This window comes from Cornus florida, unplaced genomic scaffold (assembly GCF_030987335.1).
Source record: "Cornus florida cultivar Cherokee Brave unplaced genomic scaffold, ASM3098733v1 CherokeeBrave_3.0.0_Hap2_Chr03, whole genome shotgun sequence".
Taxonomy (NCBI): Eukaryota; Viridiplantae; Streptophyta; class Magnoliopsida; order Cornales; family Cornaceae; genus Cornus; species Cornus florida.
Genome location: NW_026775573.1, coordinates 26,352,109 through 26,374,998, shown reverse-complemented (window position 1 = coordinate 26,374,998; position 22,890 = coordinate 26,352,109). Strand labels below are relative to the sequence as shown.

The 22,890-nt window shown below is 32.6% G+C and overlaps 2 protein-coding genes across 2 annotated transcripts; both read left to right on the top strand.

Moving 5' to 3' along the window:
• Nucleotides 1–3,795: 3,795 nt before the first annotated feature.
• On the top strand, nt 3,796–4,356 carry LOC132301317 (uncharacterized). The gene has a single exon (XM_059798582.1). The coding sequence runs from the start codon at nt 3,796–3,798 to the stop codon at nt 4,354–4,356; it is 561 nt and encodes a 186-aa protein (XP_059654565.1).
• Nucleotides 4,357–20,937: 16,581 nt separating this feature from the next.
• On the top strand, nt 20,938–22,110 carry LOC132301316 (transcription termination factor MTERF15, mitochondrial-like). Its single transcript, XM_059798581.1, has one exon. It carries the CDS (start codon nt 20,938–20,940, stop codon nt 22,108–22,110), a length of 1,173 nt encoding a protein of 390 aa, XP_059654564.1.
• The last annotated feature ends 780 nt before the right edge of the window (nt 22,111–22,890 follow it).

The following is a 22,890-nucleotide window of genomic DNA, read 5'->3' as shown; positions in this document are numbered from 1 at the left end:
GTGGTGGATGGAGATTGTTGAATCTTAGGAGACAATTGTCATGCAGTCCATCAGCACCTTGCGGGCATAAATTGTCTTAAGGACATAATATTCAATATTAGCCTTGGTCCAGGTTCTTTATTTATTATTATTATTTTATTGCTTCATTTTGCATGTTTAATTAAATGTTGAGTTAAATATTTAATTAATTATTTCTTAACATATTATTATTAGTCCCATAGCATATTAGTATAAGTTTTGTTGTATTGTAAATATCACATGAAGCATAGATTTTCCAACAATATATACTCTTTCTTCTCCTCACAACACTCACTCTTAAACCATTTACATATTTTCTTGGGTAAAGTTCCAAATAAAAAATAAAAAATAAAAAAATCCTACACTATGTTCGAATTTTCAAATAACCCCCTTCAAGTATATTTTATGCATAATACTCCCTGAACTATCATATTTTGTTGCAAAATACCCCAATGCTTAGACTATTTTTCAGTAAATGACCATAATACTCATTCTTATTGAATTTCACTTTTTTAATTAATTTTTCTGATTAAAATAAATTATGAAAAAAATCATACTAATTTGATGACGTATTCTCCATTAAATGTCCATAAATTTAGCTTTAATTTTTTAAAATTAATTGTTTACATAAAAATTTTAAGTAGAAAATTTTAAAACAATTTAATTAATTTCTTAATTTTTCATGAATATATTGTATAAAAAAGAATGTATTTTTTATTTAAGTAATCTATTAATTTTTCATGAATATATTGTATGAAAAAGAAGGTATTTTTTTTTACAATAAAAAAGTTTAAACAGGGTATAATAAGTTTTATTATTAATAATAAAGTTCTAACAATAAGTTAGTCCTTTTAGAAAATGGTAGTTCCAAATTTATTTTATTTTCATTTTTATAATAAATTGATACTAATAAGAAAATTAAGGTAAATAGTATAATTAATATTTGGATAAGAGAGATGATAATAAAAATAATTTACTAAGAAATGATAAATTTAATGAGAATGAGTAAAATGGTCATCTGTGATCGATTTATCCTTAATTGCAACAAATCAATAGTTCAGGGGGGCAATTTGTAGTTCAGGGGGTTATTTGGAAAAAGGCAATAGTTCAAACCCTATTTTCTTTCTTCTCTCTCTCTCTCTAAACATCTCACACCCATCTCTATTTATAAAGTCTCTCAAACCCAATTCTTTATTGGACTAAGTATTCCTCAACTTGCCTATAAGGAGTTACCATATGAGTTTTTAACTCTAAAATAACAATCTTCTGGCTTCCACGTCTAACTAGTTCAACTTTTTTTGAAATGGTTCAATTAGAGTTACAATTATGTCTAACTGATTCAAGAAAAAGTTGAACTAGTTCCAAATAACTTGAACACCGAATTCGAGCCTCAAAAGCCCAATACCGAATTCCACCTGGTTCATAATAAGCGTTGAATGTTGCACATTCGAGCCCTTAAAGTTGCATATCATAGTTCTTTAGTAATGCTTATGTAGCAGTACTTATATCGATTTCTTGGTTTCGGTTATTTTCATATATTCACTTCAAAAACGGTTAATTTTACTTGTTTCGAGCCTTTGGTGATGTTTTCGAGGATTGAGGAAGGTACCGGCTTGCTTGGGATTAAATTAGAGCCCAATCGGACTAAATTCAACTTTTCTCAGTATAGAAGTTTGAACTTTCATTTTGTCTGGGCAAATTTCCTAATTTTCGCTGGATTGCTGTTTTTTACTCTTTTCCAATTCTAATTGGGTCAGAATTCCTCCAAAAGTTGGAGCACGAGTTTAGGGCCTATTGTTGGTCAATAGAGGTCAGAATGAATGCCTATTGAAGGAAGAGAATACATAAGAAAGGACTTGGCGGCTCGGAGCAATCTTCCATTGTTAAAGCTTGAAGAAGGTGATTCCGATCAGATTTGCAGTCCATGGAGATGACGTTCATCACATCATTGAAGCTTTCTATCTTCTCCATGAATAGCTAAACTCCTCCTTAGGAAATTAATATAACCCTAGCCAAGTAACATGGTTTAATTGTATTTATTTTTGGGGAATTCTATATGTAAGTGTATGAATTGCATAACTTTGGGAATTGTTTTGGTTGTGCCAATTGTAGTTGGATTTAATGTTTAAACTTGATCTTAATGAAATCATTGTCTTGTCTTAGAAATTAGTTTTGTTTCAATTGGACTCATGTCGTTCTTATTTTCTATGATTATAGGAATTATTAGTATTCATTCTTTATGTTAGCAAATAATTTAATAGTTCATGCTTAAGAAAGATAAGTTGTATTACACCCTAGTTTAGATTAGTTGGGTAGACAATTCATGCCAACTGAAGATAAACTATGGTTATTGGTTGTTAATATATTTATCATCTTGACATAATCATTGTGAGCTTATAACCGCATGATTCATAGTACATATATAATGAATTTCCCCGGAATTAATATCATTGACCATTGTTATGAGGTTAGTAGTGAAATTCAATCCCCTAAACCCCTTGATGCAGAACAAGTGGCTGAAGATTTTAGAACCCGTTTGAACCGTTAGAAGGTCAAATAGGCAGGCTAGGCTGACCAGTTTTTTTTCATTGCAAGTAGAAGTAAGAAAACTAACAAATCCATCTTTCCTTTTAAATCAAATTAGGGATAATTTTATACTTAACAATACCAACACGGTTCTTGAGGTTCGACATCCTCAATATAGCCCTATACTAGGAATGACTTTAAAGTTTGACCTATCTTTATGTTGTTCCAAGGATCAAATATGAATATGTTTATGTATGATTCTAGATATGAGCTTCAAATGGATTCATAAATACTTTGATATTGAATCGTAAACACTCATCAACCTATTTACCTATTTGTTCATGCTTTGGCAATGATCGTTTAAGCTTTAAGGTGAACTTGTTTCTTTTTTTGAATTGTCTGTTTGTTTATTAAAGTCCCCGTCATCATTGAGTGGACTTTGGATCTTTCTATTAGCAACTTCAATTCTTATGTATCCGTATCTTACCATTAATGTGATCTTGAGTTATGGAGTGCTTGGAATAATCTTTTTTTTTTTTTTTTTTAATCTTTATTGGCTTATTGAGGTCATTCTTGAAATGTGAAGTATCGATAACACTCAATGTAATCGATAACACTCAATATAAATATTAGTCCATAAACATCGTTAATAGTTTGTAATCATCAAAAATTTTAGATTGCCCTTGAATGAAATCTTTAGGGTCGGCTAATTTATTTATTGCTGAAAGCACATGTGACGTCTCACATTGCCCCAGGAGAGGAGGGGGCAGAAGTCTCTCAAATCTATATCTAGCACTTCAAGTCAGCACTCATTCACTGTCGATTACCTCATAAAATCATGTGGGCCTCGTCCAGACAAGGCTCTTTTGGCCTCCAAGTACATCAACATCAAAACCCAGACAAACCAGACTCTGTTCTCGCATTCTTCAGAAACCATAGATTCACCGAAACACAGATCTCACTTCTCATCACAAGAGTCCCTCAGGTACTCGTGTCCGATCCCGATAAAACATTTTTGCCCAAAATCGAATTTTTCCACTCTAAAGGTTTTCCAAAAAAAGATATTGCCAAAATACTGTCTGCAACACCAGAAGTTTGGAAAACAAAATCACCCCATCATACAATTTCTTCAAGAAATTGCTCTAAGTCGGAAGAAAAACGAATGACATTATTAAACGCCAGGCTAGGCTTTTGTTTTATGATCCTCACATATTTGTAGCACCCAATATAGAAGCTCTGAGAGAAATAGGTATGTCCGAATCAAATATTCTGGCTCTCTTCACAAATCAACCTAGTGCTTTCACCACTAATGCTGATAGGTTTAAGGAGATAGTGGAGGAAATAAAGAAAATGGGTTTTAACGCTCAAAGAATGAATTTTGCTTTAGCAGTTAACGCACCGAGGGGAATGTGTAAATCCACTTGGGAAAAGAAGGTGGAGGTTTATAAGAAGTGGAGTTTGTCTGAGGATCAGATTTTGGTGGCTTGTGGGAAGCATACACGGTTTATGGTGGCATTAGAGGATAAGATTATGGGGATAATGGATTTTTTTGTCAACAAAATGGGTTGGGAGTCTTCAATTGTTGTGAGGAGGCCAATGCTTGTTTGCCTGAGCTTGGAGAGGAGGATCATTCCAAGGTGTTTGGTTTATCAAATTCTGTTGTCAAAAGGTTTGATTAAGAAGGGTTTTGGCTTGAAGCAGTTGTTGGAGTCTCCTGAAAGTTATTTCCTAAACAAGTTTGTGGAAAAATACGAGGAAGAAGCTCCTGAGCTTTTGAAGTTATATCAAGAGAAGTTGAATCTTTCAAAGTAACTAGGAGGGTATGTTAAATGAGGAACACAATATCCTTTTTAAGGTCCTACATCTCTGATTCCAACTATACATTGGTTTCTCCTTGTTTACTATTGGGTAGTGAATATGATTTTGTTTGAAATACAACATGGCAATCAATTTTCATCAATCTCTGAGTAAATTTGTATTCTCTGTTTTAGTTCCGGCAATTGAAACTCGAAAGCTCAACAACATGGGGAATTAACCTCTCCGCTACTTTTGTAGTCTAGGTGATCTTGGTTTTGTTTGACATACAATTTCAGAACTAGTTCAATTTAATAATTAGTTATTTTGATTTTCAATTGGTAATGATGCAAACCTCTAAGGTTTGTATTTCTTTTTATCCAGCAACTGTTATTTTCGCATTTCATTCAGAGCATAAATAAATAAATGTGATTATATAAGATTGTTCTCTTTATGCATGTGTGACATTGTTGTTTCAATTCATTATTAGTCCATCTCCCATCTTCCTCCGAGTTTGTATTGGGAGCTTTCTTTAAGTTTGGTTATGTTGTTCAGTGTGTCCAGGATGAATTCAAGTTTACACTCTTTTCCTTTGCTCATTGGTGTTGATAGCTCAAACGCTATAGGATGCTCACATTGATGTACTGCTGTCAAATACCTAAATAACAAGTATATTTTTACCTATTATTGACGAGAATCATCTGACTATTATCCAATGTGTTCCCTTCATGGTGCCCATTTACATAATGCTCTGCTTTTAAGTTCGCTTGTTACTTTGTTCATACATGCAAAACAAGGTTGTTTCAAGAATTATGTTTTAGGGATAATGTTGAAGGAGCTCTAAAAGGGGAATGAAATTAGGGACTCTTATCGACCTGATTTTTTACTGTTATAGTTAATTTCATCATTGGGAACAATTGTAATCCCATCAGTTGAATATCTTATCTGATTTTATGACGTGAGCTGAAGCAATAAATTTGTTCACAAGAAACAGTTTATTTTGAATCCACAATGTAGATGTTTTAAATCAACAAAACAAAGGATAATTTCAAAGAAATCTGATATTTGTATTGATAATTGAATGAATAAAAGTTAATTCTGCACCTACCAGTACACATATTTAGAATAAAAGAAAACCTAATTCTATCAAAAAAACAAAAAGAAAAGGGAAAAAATAAATTTTCTCTAAAAATTCGGAAAAAAATAGAATAATAAACCCAATAAATAAAAAAATACTAAATCTAAAATTTTAGAGTATTTGGACTTCTTTAAGGCTTTGAACAAAAATCCCGAAATAATCGGCATGCCTCATGTAACACAATAAAATGCAATTTCAGAGCCTAAATGAAGGTTTTCAGCCGAAAATCAGCATAGCCCATAAGCTAAAGCTAGTGGATTTTTCTCAATGCATCGTTTCCACCCAAAAAAACACTATTGGTTTGTCGAAAACGGACTTGTCAAACTGTTTGTCGAACTGTTTAGAATTCTATCCTACATTAGTCCCCGCTACTTAAAAAAAAACTTGTCCACTGCCATGAAAATCTTCAAAGCACGACACCAAAGTATTTTCACTAGCACCTTTCGAAATAAATACTTCTTCATTGACAATCTGCTCAAATATTGATACTTGACCAACTTGAAGCCCAAATTCTTCCATACCATCTTGGACACCTGATTTGGAAAAATTATTAACCTACTGATCATCAATTAATTCTTGATTCGAACTCCTTGTCACCATCTTCTACTTTTGTTGTGCTAAAATGTTTTTCTGCATCTACCAACTCTTACAAAGGAATTAATATTTTCACATCCTTGACTTCGCACTACAATAGGTGAATAAAAAAAAATATTCTTTTGGTCAACCTCAATAATGTCAGTCGTTGCCTCAATAAAATTATTTTTATTCTTGATGTCAATATTTTTTTTGTAAATTCCATCTTCTTCTTTTGTTATGCTAAAGTATTTTCTGCATCTGCCAACTCTTTGGAATTAATATTTTCACATCCTTGACTTCACCTTTTTCAACTACAATAGGTGAATAAAAAAAAAATTCATCAACCTCAATAATGTCAGTCATTGCCTCAATAAAATTATTATTAATCTTGATGTCACTATCTTTCTTGTAAATTTTCTCCGTAGACTTTTTAACAGATAGAATCTCTTTCCGACAATTCCGACATTTTCGAAACATCAACTCCTCATAATTTGATGGTAAAAATTTAGCCATGAACATCTGTTTCATCTTGTACCACGACCGAACAAGATGTGATCCATCTCTCCTTCGATGAAACTGTATTTGTTCCCACCAAATTGAAGCCGATCCTTTAAGTTTGAAGGCAACAAGCAAAACTTGCTACTTTTCAGGTACATCAAAATATTCTAAAAATTCTTCAACTTCTTCAATCGATTTCAAGACATCTTCAATAATAAAACTTCCATTGAAAGTAAGTAGATTAAGTTTTACCTGAAATTCATGATTGTTGCGTCTACCTCAATCACGGAATATTCACTCCTCATCATGATAAGAATCATCGAAATAATTCGCATAGGCTGAAGACCTATGTGGATAAATAGGAACATAACCCATGGTTGGTTGGATGTGAGACACATCATCAGTACGAACACGAACTGAACCACGAATCTAGTTGCCACCAATTCCAAAACCAGCTGCTACGAACCGATCTTGAGCTGCCCAGGGGCCTTCACTCTACGATCATCATCGGCAAAGTGGGTGCTACCAAAACGAGCAATCGTCATCAGCCCAGGGTAAATCAAGGGTCTGATATCAACTGACGTAGCAAAAAGTGATAAATTTGTTCACAAAAAATAGTTTACTTTGAATCCACAAAACAAAGGATAATTTCAGAGAAATCTGATATTTGTATTGATAATTGAATGAATAAAAGTTAATTTTGCACCTGTCAGTACAAATATTTATAATAAAATAAAACCTAATTCTAGAAGAAAACTAAAACATAAAAAACCTAATAGCAAAAGGAAGATAACACTAAAAGTCATCCTAAAAATAAATTTTCTCTAAAAATTCAGAAAAAATAGAATAAGTAACCTAATAAATAAAAAATACTAAATCTAAAATTTTAGGGCATTTGGACTCCTTTAAGGCCTTGAACAAAAATTCTGAAATAATCGGCAAACCTCCTATAACACAATAAAATGTTACTTCGGAGCCCTAAACGAAGGTTTTCAGCCGAAAACCAGCATAGCCCACATGCAAAAGATAGTAAGTTTTCCTCATTGCATCGTTTTCACCCAAAAACCACTATTGGTTTATCAAAAATGGACTTGTCAAATTGCTTGTCAAACTGTTCAGAATTCTGTCCTACATCAATCAGATCGAACTATTCAGAATTCTGTCTTACATCAATCATTTAGGTTACCATTTAAAAAATTACGTACCACGTAAAACAGGTCAAAATTTTAAGTGATACAGATTACAGTCTTTTTCGAGCTTTCTCTCGGCTAGAAACGAATACTAGTAATACTAGTAGGGGAGTTCCCACCTCTTAGGGAAAATCCATCAACTGCACCAAAGGACTCAAACTCTCCTTAATGCATAACTGGGGTAACTCGAGTTTCCTAAGGGTATGCCGCTTCTATAACCTTTTCATCTCCCTCACGGGCTTCCACATATGACATTTCCAGGCTCAGAAGCTCCCGGACTTGCTTAATGCTTATGAGGATAAGTAATTTTAGGTTTTAAAATATTTTATTAATGACAATTTTGCCCTCAAATATTATTTTAGGTGTTGTTTGATAAAATAAAAAATTAAGTACTGAAAAATTTAAGAATTGAATTTAAGTACTAGAATTTTTGAGTGTAATTAAAAAATAAATATCTTTTTGATATTTTTAAAAAATTTCATTGTTCAGCATTCCGAGATAAGTAATGTCCCTATAACTTAAAATTATTCAAATTGCATTATTAAATGCACTTAATAGAATAAACGTTAATTCTGAAGCGCTCAACTGAGTTATCAAAACAACACTTTAGATTCTCCAACATTGATCCCCACTCTCTAGCAATTTTTTTATTTTTTTACATTCCAAATTAAACTTATTGATTGGGTTTCTATATTCCCTTTGCATTTATTCTAATTTCTCAAAAGTTTCAACAAACATTGCACTTTTCTTCTCAAATAATGTGAATATAAATAATATTCAAAAAATATAAAAATAATTTATATTGTATGGTCCACTCAAGTTTATAATCAACAATCATGCAGTGCAACCCCTCTCACCATTGTTATGATACAAAACTACTATTTAAATAAAAATATAATGATTTGTGTGTGAATTTTAATATTCTTTTCCTAAATATTTAATTTTATAAGTTATTCATTTTGTATTTTGTATTTTGATTTTGAAATTTTTATGGTCAAATTTTAACATTAATATCCATTATTAAATTGATATGTTTTTTTGGTAAAATTTATTATTTTATATGTGTGTTTATATTTTAATATAATATCATTTATAATAAGATAAGCAAAACAAATATGTAATATATACAACATTCAGATTTCAATATTTGCACTTAAAAAATAATTTTAGTAAATTTAATTTTTAAAATTAATACAGGATCAAACAGGACATTCAGCAATTAAAATTTAAACTTTCAAAATTTAATATTTAAAATTTTTAGTGCTTAATTTTTAATTTTATCAAACATCACCAAAATTTTAAAATTAATATTATTTTTATATATATGTGAATTAGTTCTTCTGGGTTAGGGTCGAATTCCTGCTCTCTCGAGACGGCGTCGTGTGACTGTGTGAGGCTGTATTAAACAGCTTGGGAATTGGGGAATGGGGAATGTGTTTTAGGGTTTATCAGCAAGGAGATCCATATTTGCGACAAGATTTCATCAGAAGAAAGACTAGAACAGGCGAGTCCCTTCCAACACTCTCCATGTTTAATTTCATATTCAAATCTTTGCCTTATTTGAGGTTTATTGCATCAACTTCACAGACCCAGAAACTGCATTTTCTTCAACATTACCCATTATCATCATCATCATCATCATCTCTCAAATCCATATCTAGCACTTCAAATCAACACCCATTCACTGTCGATTACCTTATAAAATCATGTGGGTTTCCAGTAAAAAAGGCTATCTCGTTCTCCAAGTACATGAACTTCAAAACCCCAGACAAACCAGATGTTGTTCTCGCATTCTTCAGAAACCATGGATTCACCGAAATCCAGATCTCAGTTCTTATCAGAAAATACCCTCGGGTACTCATGTCTAATCCCGAGGAAACCATTTTGCCCAAAATCGAATTTTTTCACTCTAAAGGTGTTTCTAGGGGTGTAACCTGGGCGGTTTAGCCCAGTCCAACCCTAGTCCAACCCATGAATTCTAAAATTTGGACATATAAATTCACAATTCGGGTTTCAGTCGGGTTGGATTTTTTCAAAACCCAACCTTATTCGGTTTGGGATGGGTTCAACCCGAACCCAACCCGAAAGCCCAAATTAAACATTTCATTAAAAAAAAAAAATCACGATAAAGAGACCCTAACTTTCTCTCTCCTCATCCTTCTCTTCTCTCTCGCCTTCCTGCTGATCTCCTGTGAAACTCGAAACGCAGCTAAGCTCGCAACGACTCCCTCTATCTCATATCTCTCAGCAACTCCCTCACCTCCATCTCACATCTCTCGAGGACTCCTTCTATCTCACATCTCTGGTGGGTTGAGGTAATAATTAACTTTTTCGATCTTTAAATTATGCTTAATAATAGTATTTGATTTCATGAATTTTCACAAAGTCACATGACTCTGTTGCATTTTCAAAGCGGTTAATGTTTAACAAATCGTGGACGTGAAAGCTTTGTACTGCTGAATTGAATTTTGTTCGAGTTTTTTTGATCTCTCATATACTTTGTTTATGTTAATACATTTCTACAGAGGCTAAAGCTTAACTAAGATGTGAAGCCCAGAACTATTCTATCCATTGCATCCCATTTTCTGTTCAGATCTGGGTTTTGAATTTGGAAGTTTATATGTCTATCCATCTGTAGTTTCTAAATTCATATATTCTTCTTGTTTGTGTCGCGGTTCATCAAAATTGTTAAATATTCATGCAGTTTTTCCTGACTTTCTTTCTTTATTTTTTTTGTTCTCCAGCTTATTAGAGATATGAACATAGCTATTGCAGTTGAAGCCATTCAAGCAATTGGGAATCTTGCAAGGGGCCTAAGAGCCCATTTTTCTGGGAGTTTACGTTTCCTATTTCCTGTTTTACTTGTAAGTGTGTCATTGAATATTAAAAATACTCACACAGCCCAAAAGCTTTGCATGAATACGTGAGAAGGAGACGAGCTATTTTGTTCATTTTGCTTATGTGATAATATTTATACCTTTTTCCTGCCACTCCCTTATCTGTTTGTGTGTGTGTGTGTGTTTGTGCTAATCAATTGCTTATTTGGTAAATCCATATATATATATATATATATATATATATATATATATATATTTAAAAAGACCTTAATTACTCTCCCAAACTCTGTTAAGAGAAAGGAAATACCACTAAGATTAAAAATGTAAATTAAAAGGAGCTTTTAAATAGATGAACTGTTAAGATTTTAGTTAAAATTTCTTGCAAATATTTCTAAATTTCCTTTGGCAATGTGAGTTGAAATCAATAATCTTCTAAATGCATAATGTTGGAACTTCTAGTATGTGGTCTCAGTGACCACAATGAAGTTGTCTTTCTATTATTCTTAGGGACTTGAAGTTTTGTAATGTGGGCTTAGCAACCACATTTTTTGCCTTTCTGTAATGTCAATGTTTCTAAACCACCAATTGAGTACAATTGAATGGAAAGAGTAAAGTATAAGAAGAGATTCTAATTTATAGACCGTGGGACAGATTGGTGGCTTTTTAGAAGTCTGAATGGTATAACTTTGTCTAAAAAATAAATATAAAAAAATCTAAATTGTCTTTGTCTTGATGTTGAGAAATAAGACCTAGAATTACGTTAAAATTAAATTAAAGATTACTATTATTTTTATTATTATTTTCTTGGCTTATTAATTTATTTATGGTTTTTCAATTTTTTTTTTTTTTTGGCTGTTGCATAGGAGGATTATGTGCTTGTTATTCCTTAAAATATTAGAAAGAAGTCCATGGTTGCAACTATTAAGGTGATTCTCTCTCTTATACTTGTGTGTAAATTCCTGCTAATTGTGTTAAACTCTTGTTGGCATTTTGGCTCCCACATTTACGGTAGAAATCGAAGTATATTACGGTAGAAATCGAGTTTATAATAAGCTTGAGAAGAATATAGTTTATAAGTTTAGATTCAGAAGTATATTACGGTAGAAATCGAAGAGAGAAATATAGAAGAAACAAATAGAGAGAGACGGGAATTGATTGGGAAAGATAGAAACAATATGGAAAGAGTATCCCAGAGAGAGAGAGTATAATTTTTATTGAGAAAGGGAAAAGGGTTTAGCTTTCCCCAAAAACACCCAAAGATTGTCCAGTAAACTTTCACAACAAAAGTAAACTGCTCTCTTCATTTTTTATTTTTTATTTTGTGTAATATATTTATTATTCAAGTTTGTAATTGTAATTGTTAGATATTTTATATATTTTTATGTTTTTGCAGGAAGTATTACTTGAAGATGTCAGACATGGAAGAAAGTGGATTTGAAACCCAACCAACTTCAAACTCATCAACTTGTTTTGAGGTAAATCGTAAAAAAAGGAAAAAACCTTATAAGACTACATCTTTTGTTTGGGACCATTTTACAAGAGAATTGTTAGAGGATGGATCATACATGCAAGCCACATGTAATTATTGTCAAAAACTATATAATTGTCCGAGTAGTCATGGTACTACTACCCTTAGTAGGCTCCTTAATAGGTGTTGTGATTATCCTTATAATAAGAATAAAGTTGAAAAATTCTCAGCATCAACTCAAAACCAGGATCCCAATTGGACATTTGACCAAGATGTTCTTCGAGAGGATGATTATTTCACGTAAGGTGTTTTGCACATATTTTGAACCTTATTGTGAATAATGGAATAAATGAGGTAAAAAAGTCCATCTTTCGTATTCGTGAGTTTGTGAAATATGTAAGGAGTTCTCCTTCAAGATTGCAAAGCATTCAAAAAATGCGTTGAGGAGGAAAGAATTTGGAGTTTAAAGTCTTTATGTTTAGATGTTCCTACTAGATGGAACTCAACATATCTAATGTTGAAATCAGCCATTGATTTTCAAAAGGCACTTGAATGTTTGGCAGAGCATTACGTTTGGTGGAACAAGATACAAGTTTGGAAGTTTCTGAGGAGCCGATGAGTGAGGATGATTGGTTGAAGATAAGGGATCTTTCTAAATTTTTAGAGTACTTCTACAATGTCACAAAGCGCATATCAGGGTCTAAATATATTACTTGCAATAAATACTTTCGTGAAGTGTTTGGAGTGCAAATTGTCCTCTTAAAATGGACAAAAAGTGAGGATTTGCGTTTTAGAGAAATGGCTATTAAGATGAATGCCAAATTTAAGAAGTATTGTAATATTCGAAAGTTGAATTTGATCTTGATTATTGCTGTGGTTTTAGATTCATGTTTTAAGATGAAGTATGTGAAGTTTTGTTACAAGAAATTATATTCATCAGAAGAAGTGGATGAGATCATTGGAAAGGTGAAGAGTTTGATGGAAAGGCTTTTCAAACACTACAAATCATTAGAAATAACTTCCCCTACAGGCTTTGGTGCTCAATTAGCTCAAAACCTTGAAGATGTTTATGTGCCCAATGAAAAAGAAGATGGTTTGGAAGAAGACAGAGATTGGAAATTTTTTTTGAGAGAAGAGGAAAATGAGGTCGCTAAATCTGAGTTGGATAGATACTTGGAAGATGGTGTGGAAGAAGATTTATCAAATTTTGACATTTTAAGTTAGTGGAAGGGAAAATCTTCTACATATCGTGTACTCTCTCTTATGGCCCGGGATATTTTGGCCATTCATTTGTCAACAGTTGCTTCTGAATCTGCTTTTAGTACGGGAGGTAGATTGCTTGATAGATTTTGAAATTCTTTAACTCCGAAAATTGTAGAAAGTTTGATTTGTGCTCAAGATTGGCTAAGAGCTTCACCTAATCCAGTTGAGATTGAAGAGACGTTGGAGGCTCTTGAGGTTGTCGAACAAGGTATTGAATACTTAATTTGTCCCCTTTCTGTTTAGATTGTATAATTACCCTTTTACTTGTCCATATATGTATAAATTATACAGTATAATAGGAGAATCTTACATATTTTTAATTTGCATTTTGTAGGAATTGAAGAGACGTTGGAGGCTCAAAATTTCCTCTGATCTTTTTCATCTATGGATGACAAGTAGTCATGATATGCTTGATCAACCAAAGTGCTGCTCATATATTGAGAAGGAAACTGAGAGTAGAGAGACTGTTTGAGGAAGAGTTGCCTGTTAGTAATGAACTAGCTGTATCTGTTTTTAATGTTTGAAATTTTAATTCTAAAAAGGAGAAAGTATTCAGTAGCAGAATATAATAGTCCATTTCATATCAATGGTATTAATTTTGACATTGTTAACTTTTATCTTGTTATTTTGCTGTTCACAAGAGTATGCCTTTGGTTGCTCTCTGTACATTATTGTCCGATCCTTGTTCTTCTTTGTTGCTGAATGACAAGAACAGTGCATTAGATTATTCTCATATCTTTATTTATTTATTTATAATTAATCCTCCTTATTATGGTTATACAAGTATTCAACTTTCAAGCTGTCTGATGGAATTGTTATGTCCCCTTAGGTACTCCCTTTGTTTACCGGTGTTTCACCTTCTTATTTTATTTTATTTTTTTTATTTATTTTTTTTTTTTTGGCTTTCATCCTTGGAAATAGCAATGGAAGATTAAGGTGAAGCTGTTATAGGTTGCAATTTATTAGGAGACATAACTCTTTGATTGGTTAAACTTTCAACCCAGTGAGATTAGAGAATGTATCAATACATTTTAGGATAGTCACTAAATTTAAATCCAGCATAAAATAGCATTAGTAGCTCATTGGCAAATGCTACATGTGTAATAGTCATTTCCTTGCATCCCCAATGGTACCTAAAGATGGATTAGAGGAGGCGAGTTTGGTGATAACAGAAGAGATGATATCCATTGCAATGACAAAAAGTAAAGGTGAAAAAGGGTCCCACTTTTACTCCGTGAATAAGGGGATGTGATGCTTGATTTTATCTAGCTGATGTGTTTAGGAGGAAAATTGAGCAAGTAAAGTGCCTCAAGAATGAAGTCCCGGCGTACCGAGTCAAATGCCTTCTGTAAATTAATTTTTAGTGCACATTTAGGTTATATATTATCACAAATATTTCTTCCCTGAATGAATGATGTTTAAGACTGACCATTGATGGATAGTAGGACATGTTTTAACTTGTTGACCAAAAGTTTGGATGGTGTTACAGCAGGAGATGGGTCTGAAATATAATTATATATATATATATATAAATAAATAAATTTAAAATTTTTTTATTTTATTTTATTATTATTATTTTTTAAAATAATTTTAAAAAAAAAATCAACCCGACCCGACCCGACCGAACATATTTGGTTCGGGTTATAACCCAACCCATGTTGGGTGCAATTTGGGTTGGCCCAACCCAACCCAATTCGGGTTGAAGTTGGGTTGGGGCTGGGCTGGGTTGGGCCAGCCCAAGTTGCACCCTAGGTGTTTCAACAGGACATTGCCAAAATACTGTCTTCAACACCAGCTGTTTTGAGAATTAGTTTGGAAAGCAAAATCATCCCATTGTACAATTTCCTCAAGGCATTGCTCAAGTCAAAAGAAAAAACGAATCTTGCTATTAAACACTTTGCTAGGCTTTTGTTGTATGATGATCTTCACATGCGTGCAACACCCAATATTGAATCTCTGAGAGAAATAGGTGTGCCGGAACGGAATATTGTGGCTCTCTTCACAAATCAACCTGGTGCTTTAGCAACTATTACTGATAGGTTTAACGAGATAGTGGAGGAAGTAAAAAAAAATGGGTTTTAACCCAGAAAGCATGATGTTTGCTCGAGCAATTCAGGCAGTGAAGAGAATGAGTAAATCAACTTGGGAAAAGAAGGTGGAGGTTTATAAGAAGTGGGGTTTATCTGAGGATGAGATTTTGGTGGCTTTTGGGAAGCAACCAGCGTTTATGGTGGTATCAGAGGATAAGATTATGGGGATAATGGATTTTTTTGTCAATAAAATGGGTTGGGAGTCTTCGATTATTGCGAGGAGGCCAATGCTTCTTTGCTTGAGCTTGGAGAGGAGGATCATTCCAAGGTGTTTGGTTTATCAAATTCTGTTGTCGAAAGGCTTGATTAAGAAGGATTTTGGCTTGATAAATATGTTGGAGTCTCCTGAAAGCTACTTCCTAAAGAAGTTTGTGAAAAAATATGAGGAAGAAGTTCCAGAGCTTTTGAAGTTATAGCAGGAAAAGTCGGATCTTTCAAAGTAACTTGGATATGGGAAAATGAGGAACAGAGTGGACTTTTTAAGGTTCTACATCTCTAATCCAAACTCTCTTCTTGTTTACTCTTGGGTAGTGAATATGCTTTTGTTTGAAATACAACATGGCACTCAATTCACATTCCTTGTTTACTCTTGGGCAGTGAGCAAATTTGAGTTCTCTGCTTTTGTTCCGGCAATTGAAACTTGAAGCTCAACAACATGGTGCATTGAATTCTCCCGTAATTTTGTAGTGTTGTACTTTTGGTTCAATTCATGATTCAGTCCATCTTCCATCTTTTCTTTTGCTCGTTGGTGCATTGTTATCAGATACCTCACGGAGAATCATCGAGTATTATCCAATGTGTTCCCTTCATGGTGCCCATTTACGTAATGCTCTGCTTTTAAGTTCACCTATTGCTCCTTTGTTTATTCTGATCATTGACTCAAATTTACATTGCAAGACATTGCAGTACCTTGTAGATGACACAATATATATATAGGGATTATATATATATATATATATATATATATATATATATATATATATATAATTGCATGCTAAGATATATTCTGTATGGGTGTGTGTATTGCTGCTATTTCAGCAGCCAATATTGGTGGAGGAAACAGCAAGTCGTTACACGTACAGTTATATAGAGGCTATGCAATTTATTCTCATAATTATTACATGATGTTCTCAATTGTAGCATGAACATGACTATGGGTATTGTAGAGAATGACTTAAGATGAGTCTAGAAGATAATTGGGACAAATTATGAACTGTCCAAAACAACTAAAATATGCCCTATTCAAAATGCGAAATTTTGTTATTAAAATATATATATATATCACACACAGAATTATATAGGTTTATTGTATGTTTATAAACATATATACAATACACATATAGATATGTGTGTTCAGTGATTGAAATATATATAAGAACTGGGGCTGAGAATAGGAGGGAAGCGGTATAGATGGAAGCGGAGCAAATTTGCTTTGCTCCCACGAAGAGCCCTTCGTACCTCGTTTCCTTGTCCATCCCTCTCTCTCTATTTTATGTTATTTCTCTTACGAGTCCCTTGTAGGGTTTAGTAACACTATAGAGAATTAATGTGATAGTTGGAAAATGTCTGAGAAATAGAAAGCACGTGAATTCAACCATTTGGATTTACAAGCTTTTGTTACTTCATCAGTCAGTTCGTGTCAAAATTGTTGTTTCATAAAAGTACAGTGTTCACTGTCCAGTCCTAGTTTTTCTCTCTCAAGCTACATCAAAATTATATTCCTAACTTGGTTGCATAATTGACATGCGCTTTATATAGGTATTTCACATGGGAACTTTTTTTGAGGGGAACCTATGGCATGACATCTATAATGTTATTTCACCTTTAGTTTGTTCTATTACAAGGTAAATGATGAGTGATTATTGGATGAAGGTGTTACATTGTTGATATACTTGTTAATTTCTCGTTTATGTGGTGTGGGGTGAGGGTCCTGAAACTCAAGGAACGTGCCCTTCTAGTACAACAATAATGAATATATTTATTTATTTATTTATTTATCTATATTTTGGTTAAAGAACAATAGGTATATAGGTTGAAACTATGCTAGCAAATTAGCGGATGAAATATGAGATGAAGTATTAAAATGACAAATAGTCTAGTTCTCCGCTTTGTGGCTACAAACTTATATGTGCGGACGCTTCTTAACCATGTTGAAATGTTTTGAGCAAAACGGTGAGCAACCAAGAGGAGAATGCAAGGCAGATAATCTCTACACAAGTTGGAATGAGTTGCGACAAATGGTATCAAAGCCAATTTCCAATCGAAAATAAGGAAATACTATGCTAGATGGAGCAATTGTAAAGACAGAAAGGAAACCTGTTTCAAGATCTACTAGATTGGAAAATCAAGAGAAGCAAAAGAAGGAAGAAGTCATGACAATTGCAAGAGTTATTCCAGAAGCCAGAAGAGTTCAATTTGGAGATGCGAAAGTAGTTCTAGGTTCAATTATTTGAACTTGGAATTTGCTAGGAATAGATGTGTGGCGGAATGACGAAGAACGACAAAGAAGAAAAAATGTGTTAGGTTCAAGGTGCAGAGATCTTTAGTCGAGGTGGAGTTATGAAGTGGCATGTGAAGATGAATTACGAAGCCAATGTAGAGATTGTTGGGTTTGTGACTCGATATTAAAATTAGTTTCCTTTTCCATTTGAGATGCTTCTATTGTAGAGTTGTGATTGATCTATTAACTCCTTGTAATTAAGTTGTGAAATTCTTGTCTAATAAGAAATTGGGTTTGAAAACTCTATAAATAAGAGAAAGATTTGACACTACGTTATCCGTGCCATCAACCAATTGTATGTTTTTGCATAAGTAAAAAGTTTTATTTTAATGGGTCTTATGAATATGTAAGTATTTAACCAGTTGGTAATACCATGTTATTAGTATAACCGCAGCAATAAAGTTTTTCATCTTTAAATAGAGATGGATTTGGATATAGAGTTAAAAAGAGAGAGAAATAATTATATAAAGAAAAAGGTGAGTTGAGCTTGTGAGAAGAGAAATAGTGTATATATCAGTTCTCAAATAAAGATAGTTGTTTGCTCTATTTTTATCTGTTTTATTTGCTAATATTGTGTGCGCAAACCCAACAAGAATTAATTGTGCACACAGAAGTGTCCCTAAGTAGATAGAAATCATCAACAAATTATTAAATCCATTGTGGTGACTACAAAATGTAACTATGGATACCCTATATTTTTGGAGAGCACTATAATCAATTACTATATATTTTTTATTTTTTAAGTTTCACTTTACAATTCACACTTTTATTTTATTTTATATTTATTTTTACTCTATTTTTTTATCCAAAAAAAAAAAAATCGGCTCTTTAAATTTGTGGTTGCAAATTGCAAATTGTACATATAATTTATACCGAGGTATTTTTACATAATGTGATAATCAAATTCAGAATGTCCTACTAGACCTCTCATGCGGGTTACAAACTTTTAATATTGCTCTAGTAAGGTTCAAAAATTCAACCTCTTGCTCTAGAAATGAGAGATCATACCAATTTCTACTGATAATTAATTTAATTTATGTATTTACTCTATAATATTTTATTTATACTTGGTAACTAACTGAATTTATTTATAAAATACAAGGAATTGTCCTTGCTATTGTCCTTAACGCAAGATTAATTCTATGAACACTAATAATTTTACCAAACTATTGAGTAGCATTGGCACAAATGGCATATAGTTTCAAGGAAAAATTATATTTTGGTGACTAAAACTAAAAAAAGAAAAACATTGCTTTATAGTGACCTCAAAAATTGCTTCAAAGTTAAATGGTCTGTCATTGGTATTTATTTTTAAAGTTTAGTCACTGTTTACCTTTTCTAAAATTTAAGGTCATTTTAAAGCAATTTTTTTTCTTCTTTCAAATTTGGTCTATCAAAAACTAATTTTTCCTGGTTTTCAATACCTCAATGGTATAATAATAATTAAATTAAAAAATCGAGTGTAGCATCCAAATGCTATATTCTATTTTTCAATTTAAAAGTAGAAGATTGAGGGATCAAATTCCCATAAGAGATGGGTTGTAAGTGCTTACATTAACATTAATCATATAGAAACACAATGGTATTTTACATAATCTTTTAACCTGAGTTGGTCATTTTTTAACCAAAGGGGGTGATTTGCACAAGTTTGTAAATTAAAGGGTGTTTATTGCTCAAAAAAAAAAAAAAAAAAAAAAAAAAAAAAAAAAAAGGTACTTTGCCCCTTTTTGAAACTATAGGGGATTTCATGCACTAAGGCCTTAAAATTATTTATAGGCCTAAATTATTTTAAATTCATTCAAAACCTTTACAGAGCTAAATCACTTTTAATAATTATCAAATACATCTAATCACAATTTTTCAAAATATAAATATTTTTAAATAATAGAAAAATAATCACAAACAAGCTCTTAGTGCATTAACCCTCTCCTCTAATTTCAAAGCGTTGCACCATACACTCTCTCCTTTTTTTTTTCATGACGACAAACATCCTCTATTTATTAGTTGTTACAATTTAAACTTTTTTGCTAATGAAAGATTAACTGCCATTAAGGCAATAAATTTTTGTTCCATATAATTTTGTACAAGTTGTCCCTGTATTACTAATTTAGTAGAATATGAATTTTATATTTATATTTAAGTTGCTTTAGATGACGATAAAGGAAATAAAAATATTGTGCAATGGTTAGAATAACTCACATCATTATCTTTTCATTTTTCATTGCAGAGTAAAATTCTCATGCTTCAGCTAAAATTTTTAACCACACACACCAAATATAATAATAATTGTATTAATAACAAATTTATAAAATTAATAAAATCTGTATTTTAAGAACTATTTCCTAAAGCAGTGCACCTCAAAGCAGAAAAAATTAGAGACATGATATACCTATAATATGAGTTAAATAACAATTATAAGTAAATCAAATGAAAAATTATGTGCTAACTTTTTTCTTTTTCCATATGCACTTTAAATTGATCGTAACTTTTGATGTTTGGATATTTTTGGGTCATCAATTTAAATAGTTTTTTATTTATTTAAAATGTTTCATTACTGAATGTGATTTTGGAGGGGGTGTAATTAGGTCGTGGCTAAATTTCTTAATTTTATTTTTAAGCATGATAATTTTCATCAATAATTATATAACTGCATTTTTTATTTATAAGTATTTATGTATTATTTCATCCCTTTTTACAACAATTAATAAATAGAGATAATTTGTTGCACAAAATTATAGAGATTGTTTGTTACATTTTGCCCTTTATAAGAATTTTTACTGTTACACTTTACCATCGAGATTTTACACAAAGGTACTTTCCAGGTGTTCAAATCAGTAATTTTCCTTTGTAAATTCCTGCTATCTGGAGACGGCGTCGAGTGAGGCAGTTTAGTATATTAAGAGCCCGAGGATAGAAGAAGGTTTTAGGGTTTATCAGAAAAGAGGGCTTTTGCCTTCTAGGGAAGGAGATCCAAATTTGCGACAAGATTTCCTCAGAAGAAACAAGACCAGAAAAGGTGAGTCCCTTCCATCACTATCCATGTTTAATTTCATATTCAAATCTTTCCCTTATTTGAGGTGTGTTGTTGTATCTACTTCACCTACCCACAAACTGCATTTTCTTCAACACTACCCATTATCTTCTTCATCATCAGCACTCAAATCCGTATCTAGCACTCCAAATCTACACTCATTCACTGTCGACTACCTCATAAAATCATGTGGGTTTCCTCCAGAAAAGGCTCTCTCGGCCTCCAAATACACGAACTTCGAAACTCCAGACAAACCAGACTCTGTTCTCACGCTCTTCAGAAACCATGGATTCACAGATACCCAAATCTCAGTTCTCATCAGAAAACTCCCTCGGCTACTCTTGTCTGATCCCGAGAATACCCTTTTACCCAAAATCGAATTTTTCCACTCTAAAGGTTTTTCAACCCAAGACATTACCAAAATAGTGTCTGCAGCACCAGGTGTTTTGAGAAGAAGTTTGGAAAACCAAATCATCCCGGCGTACAATTTTTTCAAGGCATTGCTGAAGACCGAAGAAAAAACGAAACTTGTTATTAAACGCTTTGCTCGGATTTTGTTGTATGATGATCTTCACATATATGTAATACCCAATATTGAAGCTCTCAGAGAAATAGGTGTGCCCGAATCGAATATTGTGGGTCTCTTTACCATGCAACCTAGAGCTTTCATCATGACTAATACTGATAGGTTTAAGGAGATTGTGGAGGAAGTAAAGAAAATGGGTTTTAACCCTACAAAAATGATGTTTGGTGCTGCAATTCATGCACTGAGGGCAATGAGTAAATCAACTTGGGAAAAGAAGGTGGAGGTTTTTAAGAAGTGGGGTTTTTCTGAGGATGATATTCTGGTGGCTTTCAGGAAGCATCCACGGTTTATGGAGGCATCAGAGGATAAGATTATTGGGTTAATGGATTTTTTTGTCAATAGAATGGGTTGGGAGTCTTCAATTGTTGCGAGGAGGGCAAAGCTTGTTAGCTTGTGCTTGGAGAGGAGGATCATTCCAAGGTGTTTTTTTTATCAAATTCTGTTGTCGAAAGGTTTGATTAAGAAGGGTCTTGGCTTGATTCAGATGTTGGACTCTACTGAAAGTTACTTCCTAAAGAAGTATGTGAAAAAATATGAGGAAGAAGCTCCTGAGCTTTTGAAGTTATATCAGGACAGGTTGAATCTTTCAAAGTAACTAGAGTATGGGAAAATGAGGAACACAGTGGCCTTTTTAAGTTCTCACATCTCTGATTCCAACAATACGGTTGGTTTCTCCTTGTGTATACTTGGGTAGTGAAATATGATTTTGTTTGAACTCACATTCATTAATCTTTGAGCTAATTTGAGTTCTCTGTTTTAGTTCGGGCAATTGAAACTTGAAGCTGAACAACCTGGTGCATTTAATTATTATCTAAAAATAATTTTCTAGTGGTGAGGCTTATGAACAACCTGATGCATTTAATTGAATCATTCATATTTATATTGTGTATACACACACTATATGTATAACACCTTCTTGTGTAATATATATACACAAACATGAAGCTTGCTTCACTATAATATTTATGTTCTTTGGTAATTAATGTGACTTTGAAATGTTAATTTTTTTCTGTGTTTGTGTTATATAAAAATAAGTGTATGGCTGCAGATTGTCATATTTTACATACACATATATCTGTGGTTTTGTATTTGTGTGTCTACACACTAGATGACACATGCTTTACAAGCCAGCTTGCTTCAATGTTATCTTTGCTCAACTTTGATTTTTAGTACTTAAATGTGACTTCCAATACTGTTTGTTAATTATGTGTGTATTTGTAATAGAATGTGGAATTCTCTGCTCGAAATCTTGGAAAGCTATTATGTGTACTTTTTGTGGAGCAATACTTAATTCCTCTTGTGTGTGTGTATATATATATGATATTATGATGTATGGATATTGGAACTTGTAACTGTTTTATTATTGTTAGAAAAG

Coding starts and splice junctions, on each gene's coding strand:
- LOC132301317 (XM_059798582.1), top strand. CDS start 3,796: ATGTCCGAATCAAATATTCTGGCTCTCTTCACAAATCAACCTAGTGCT.
- LOC132301316 (XM_059798581.1), top strand. CDS start 20,938: ATGTTTAATTTCATATTCAAATCTTTCCCTTATTTGAGGTGTGTTGTT.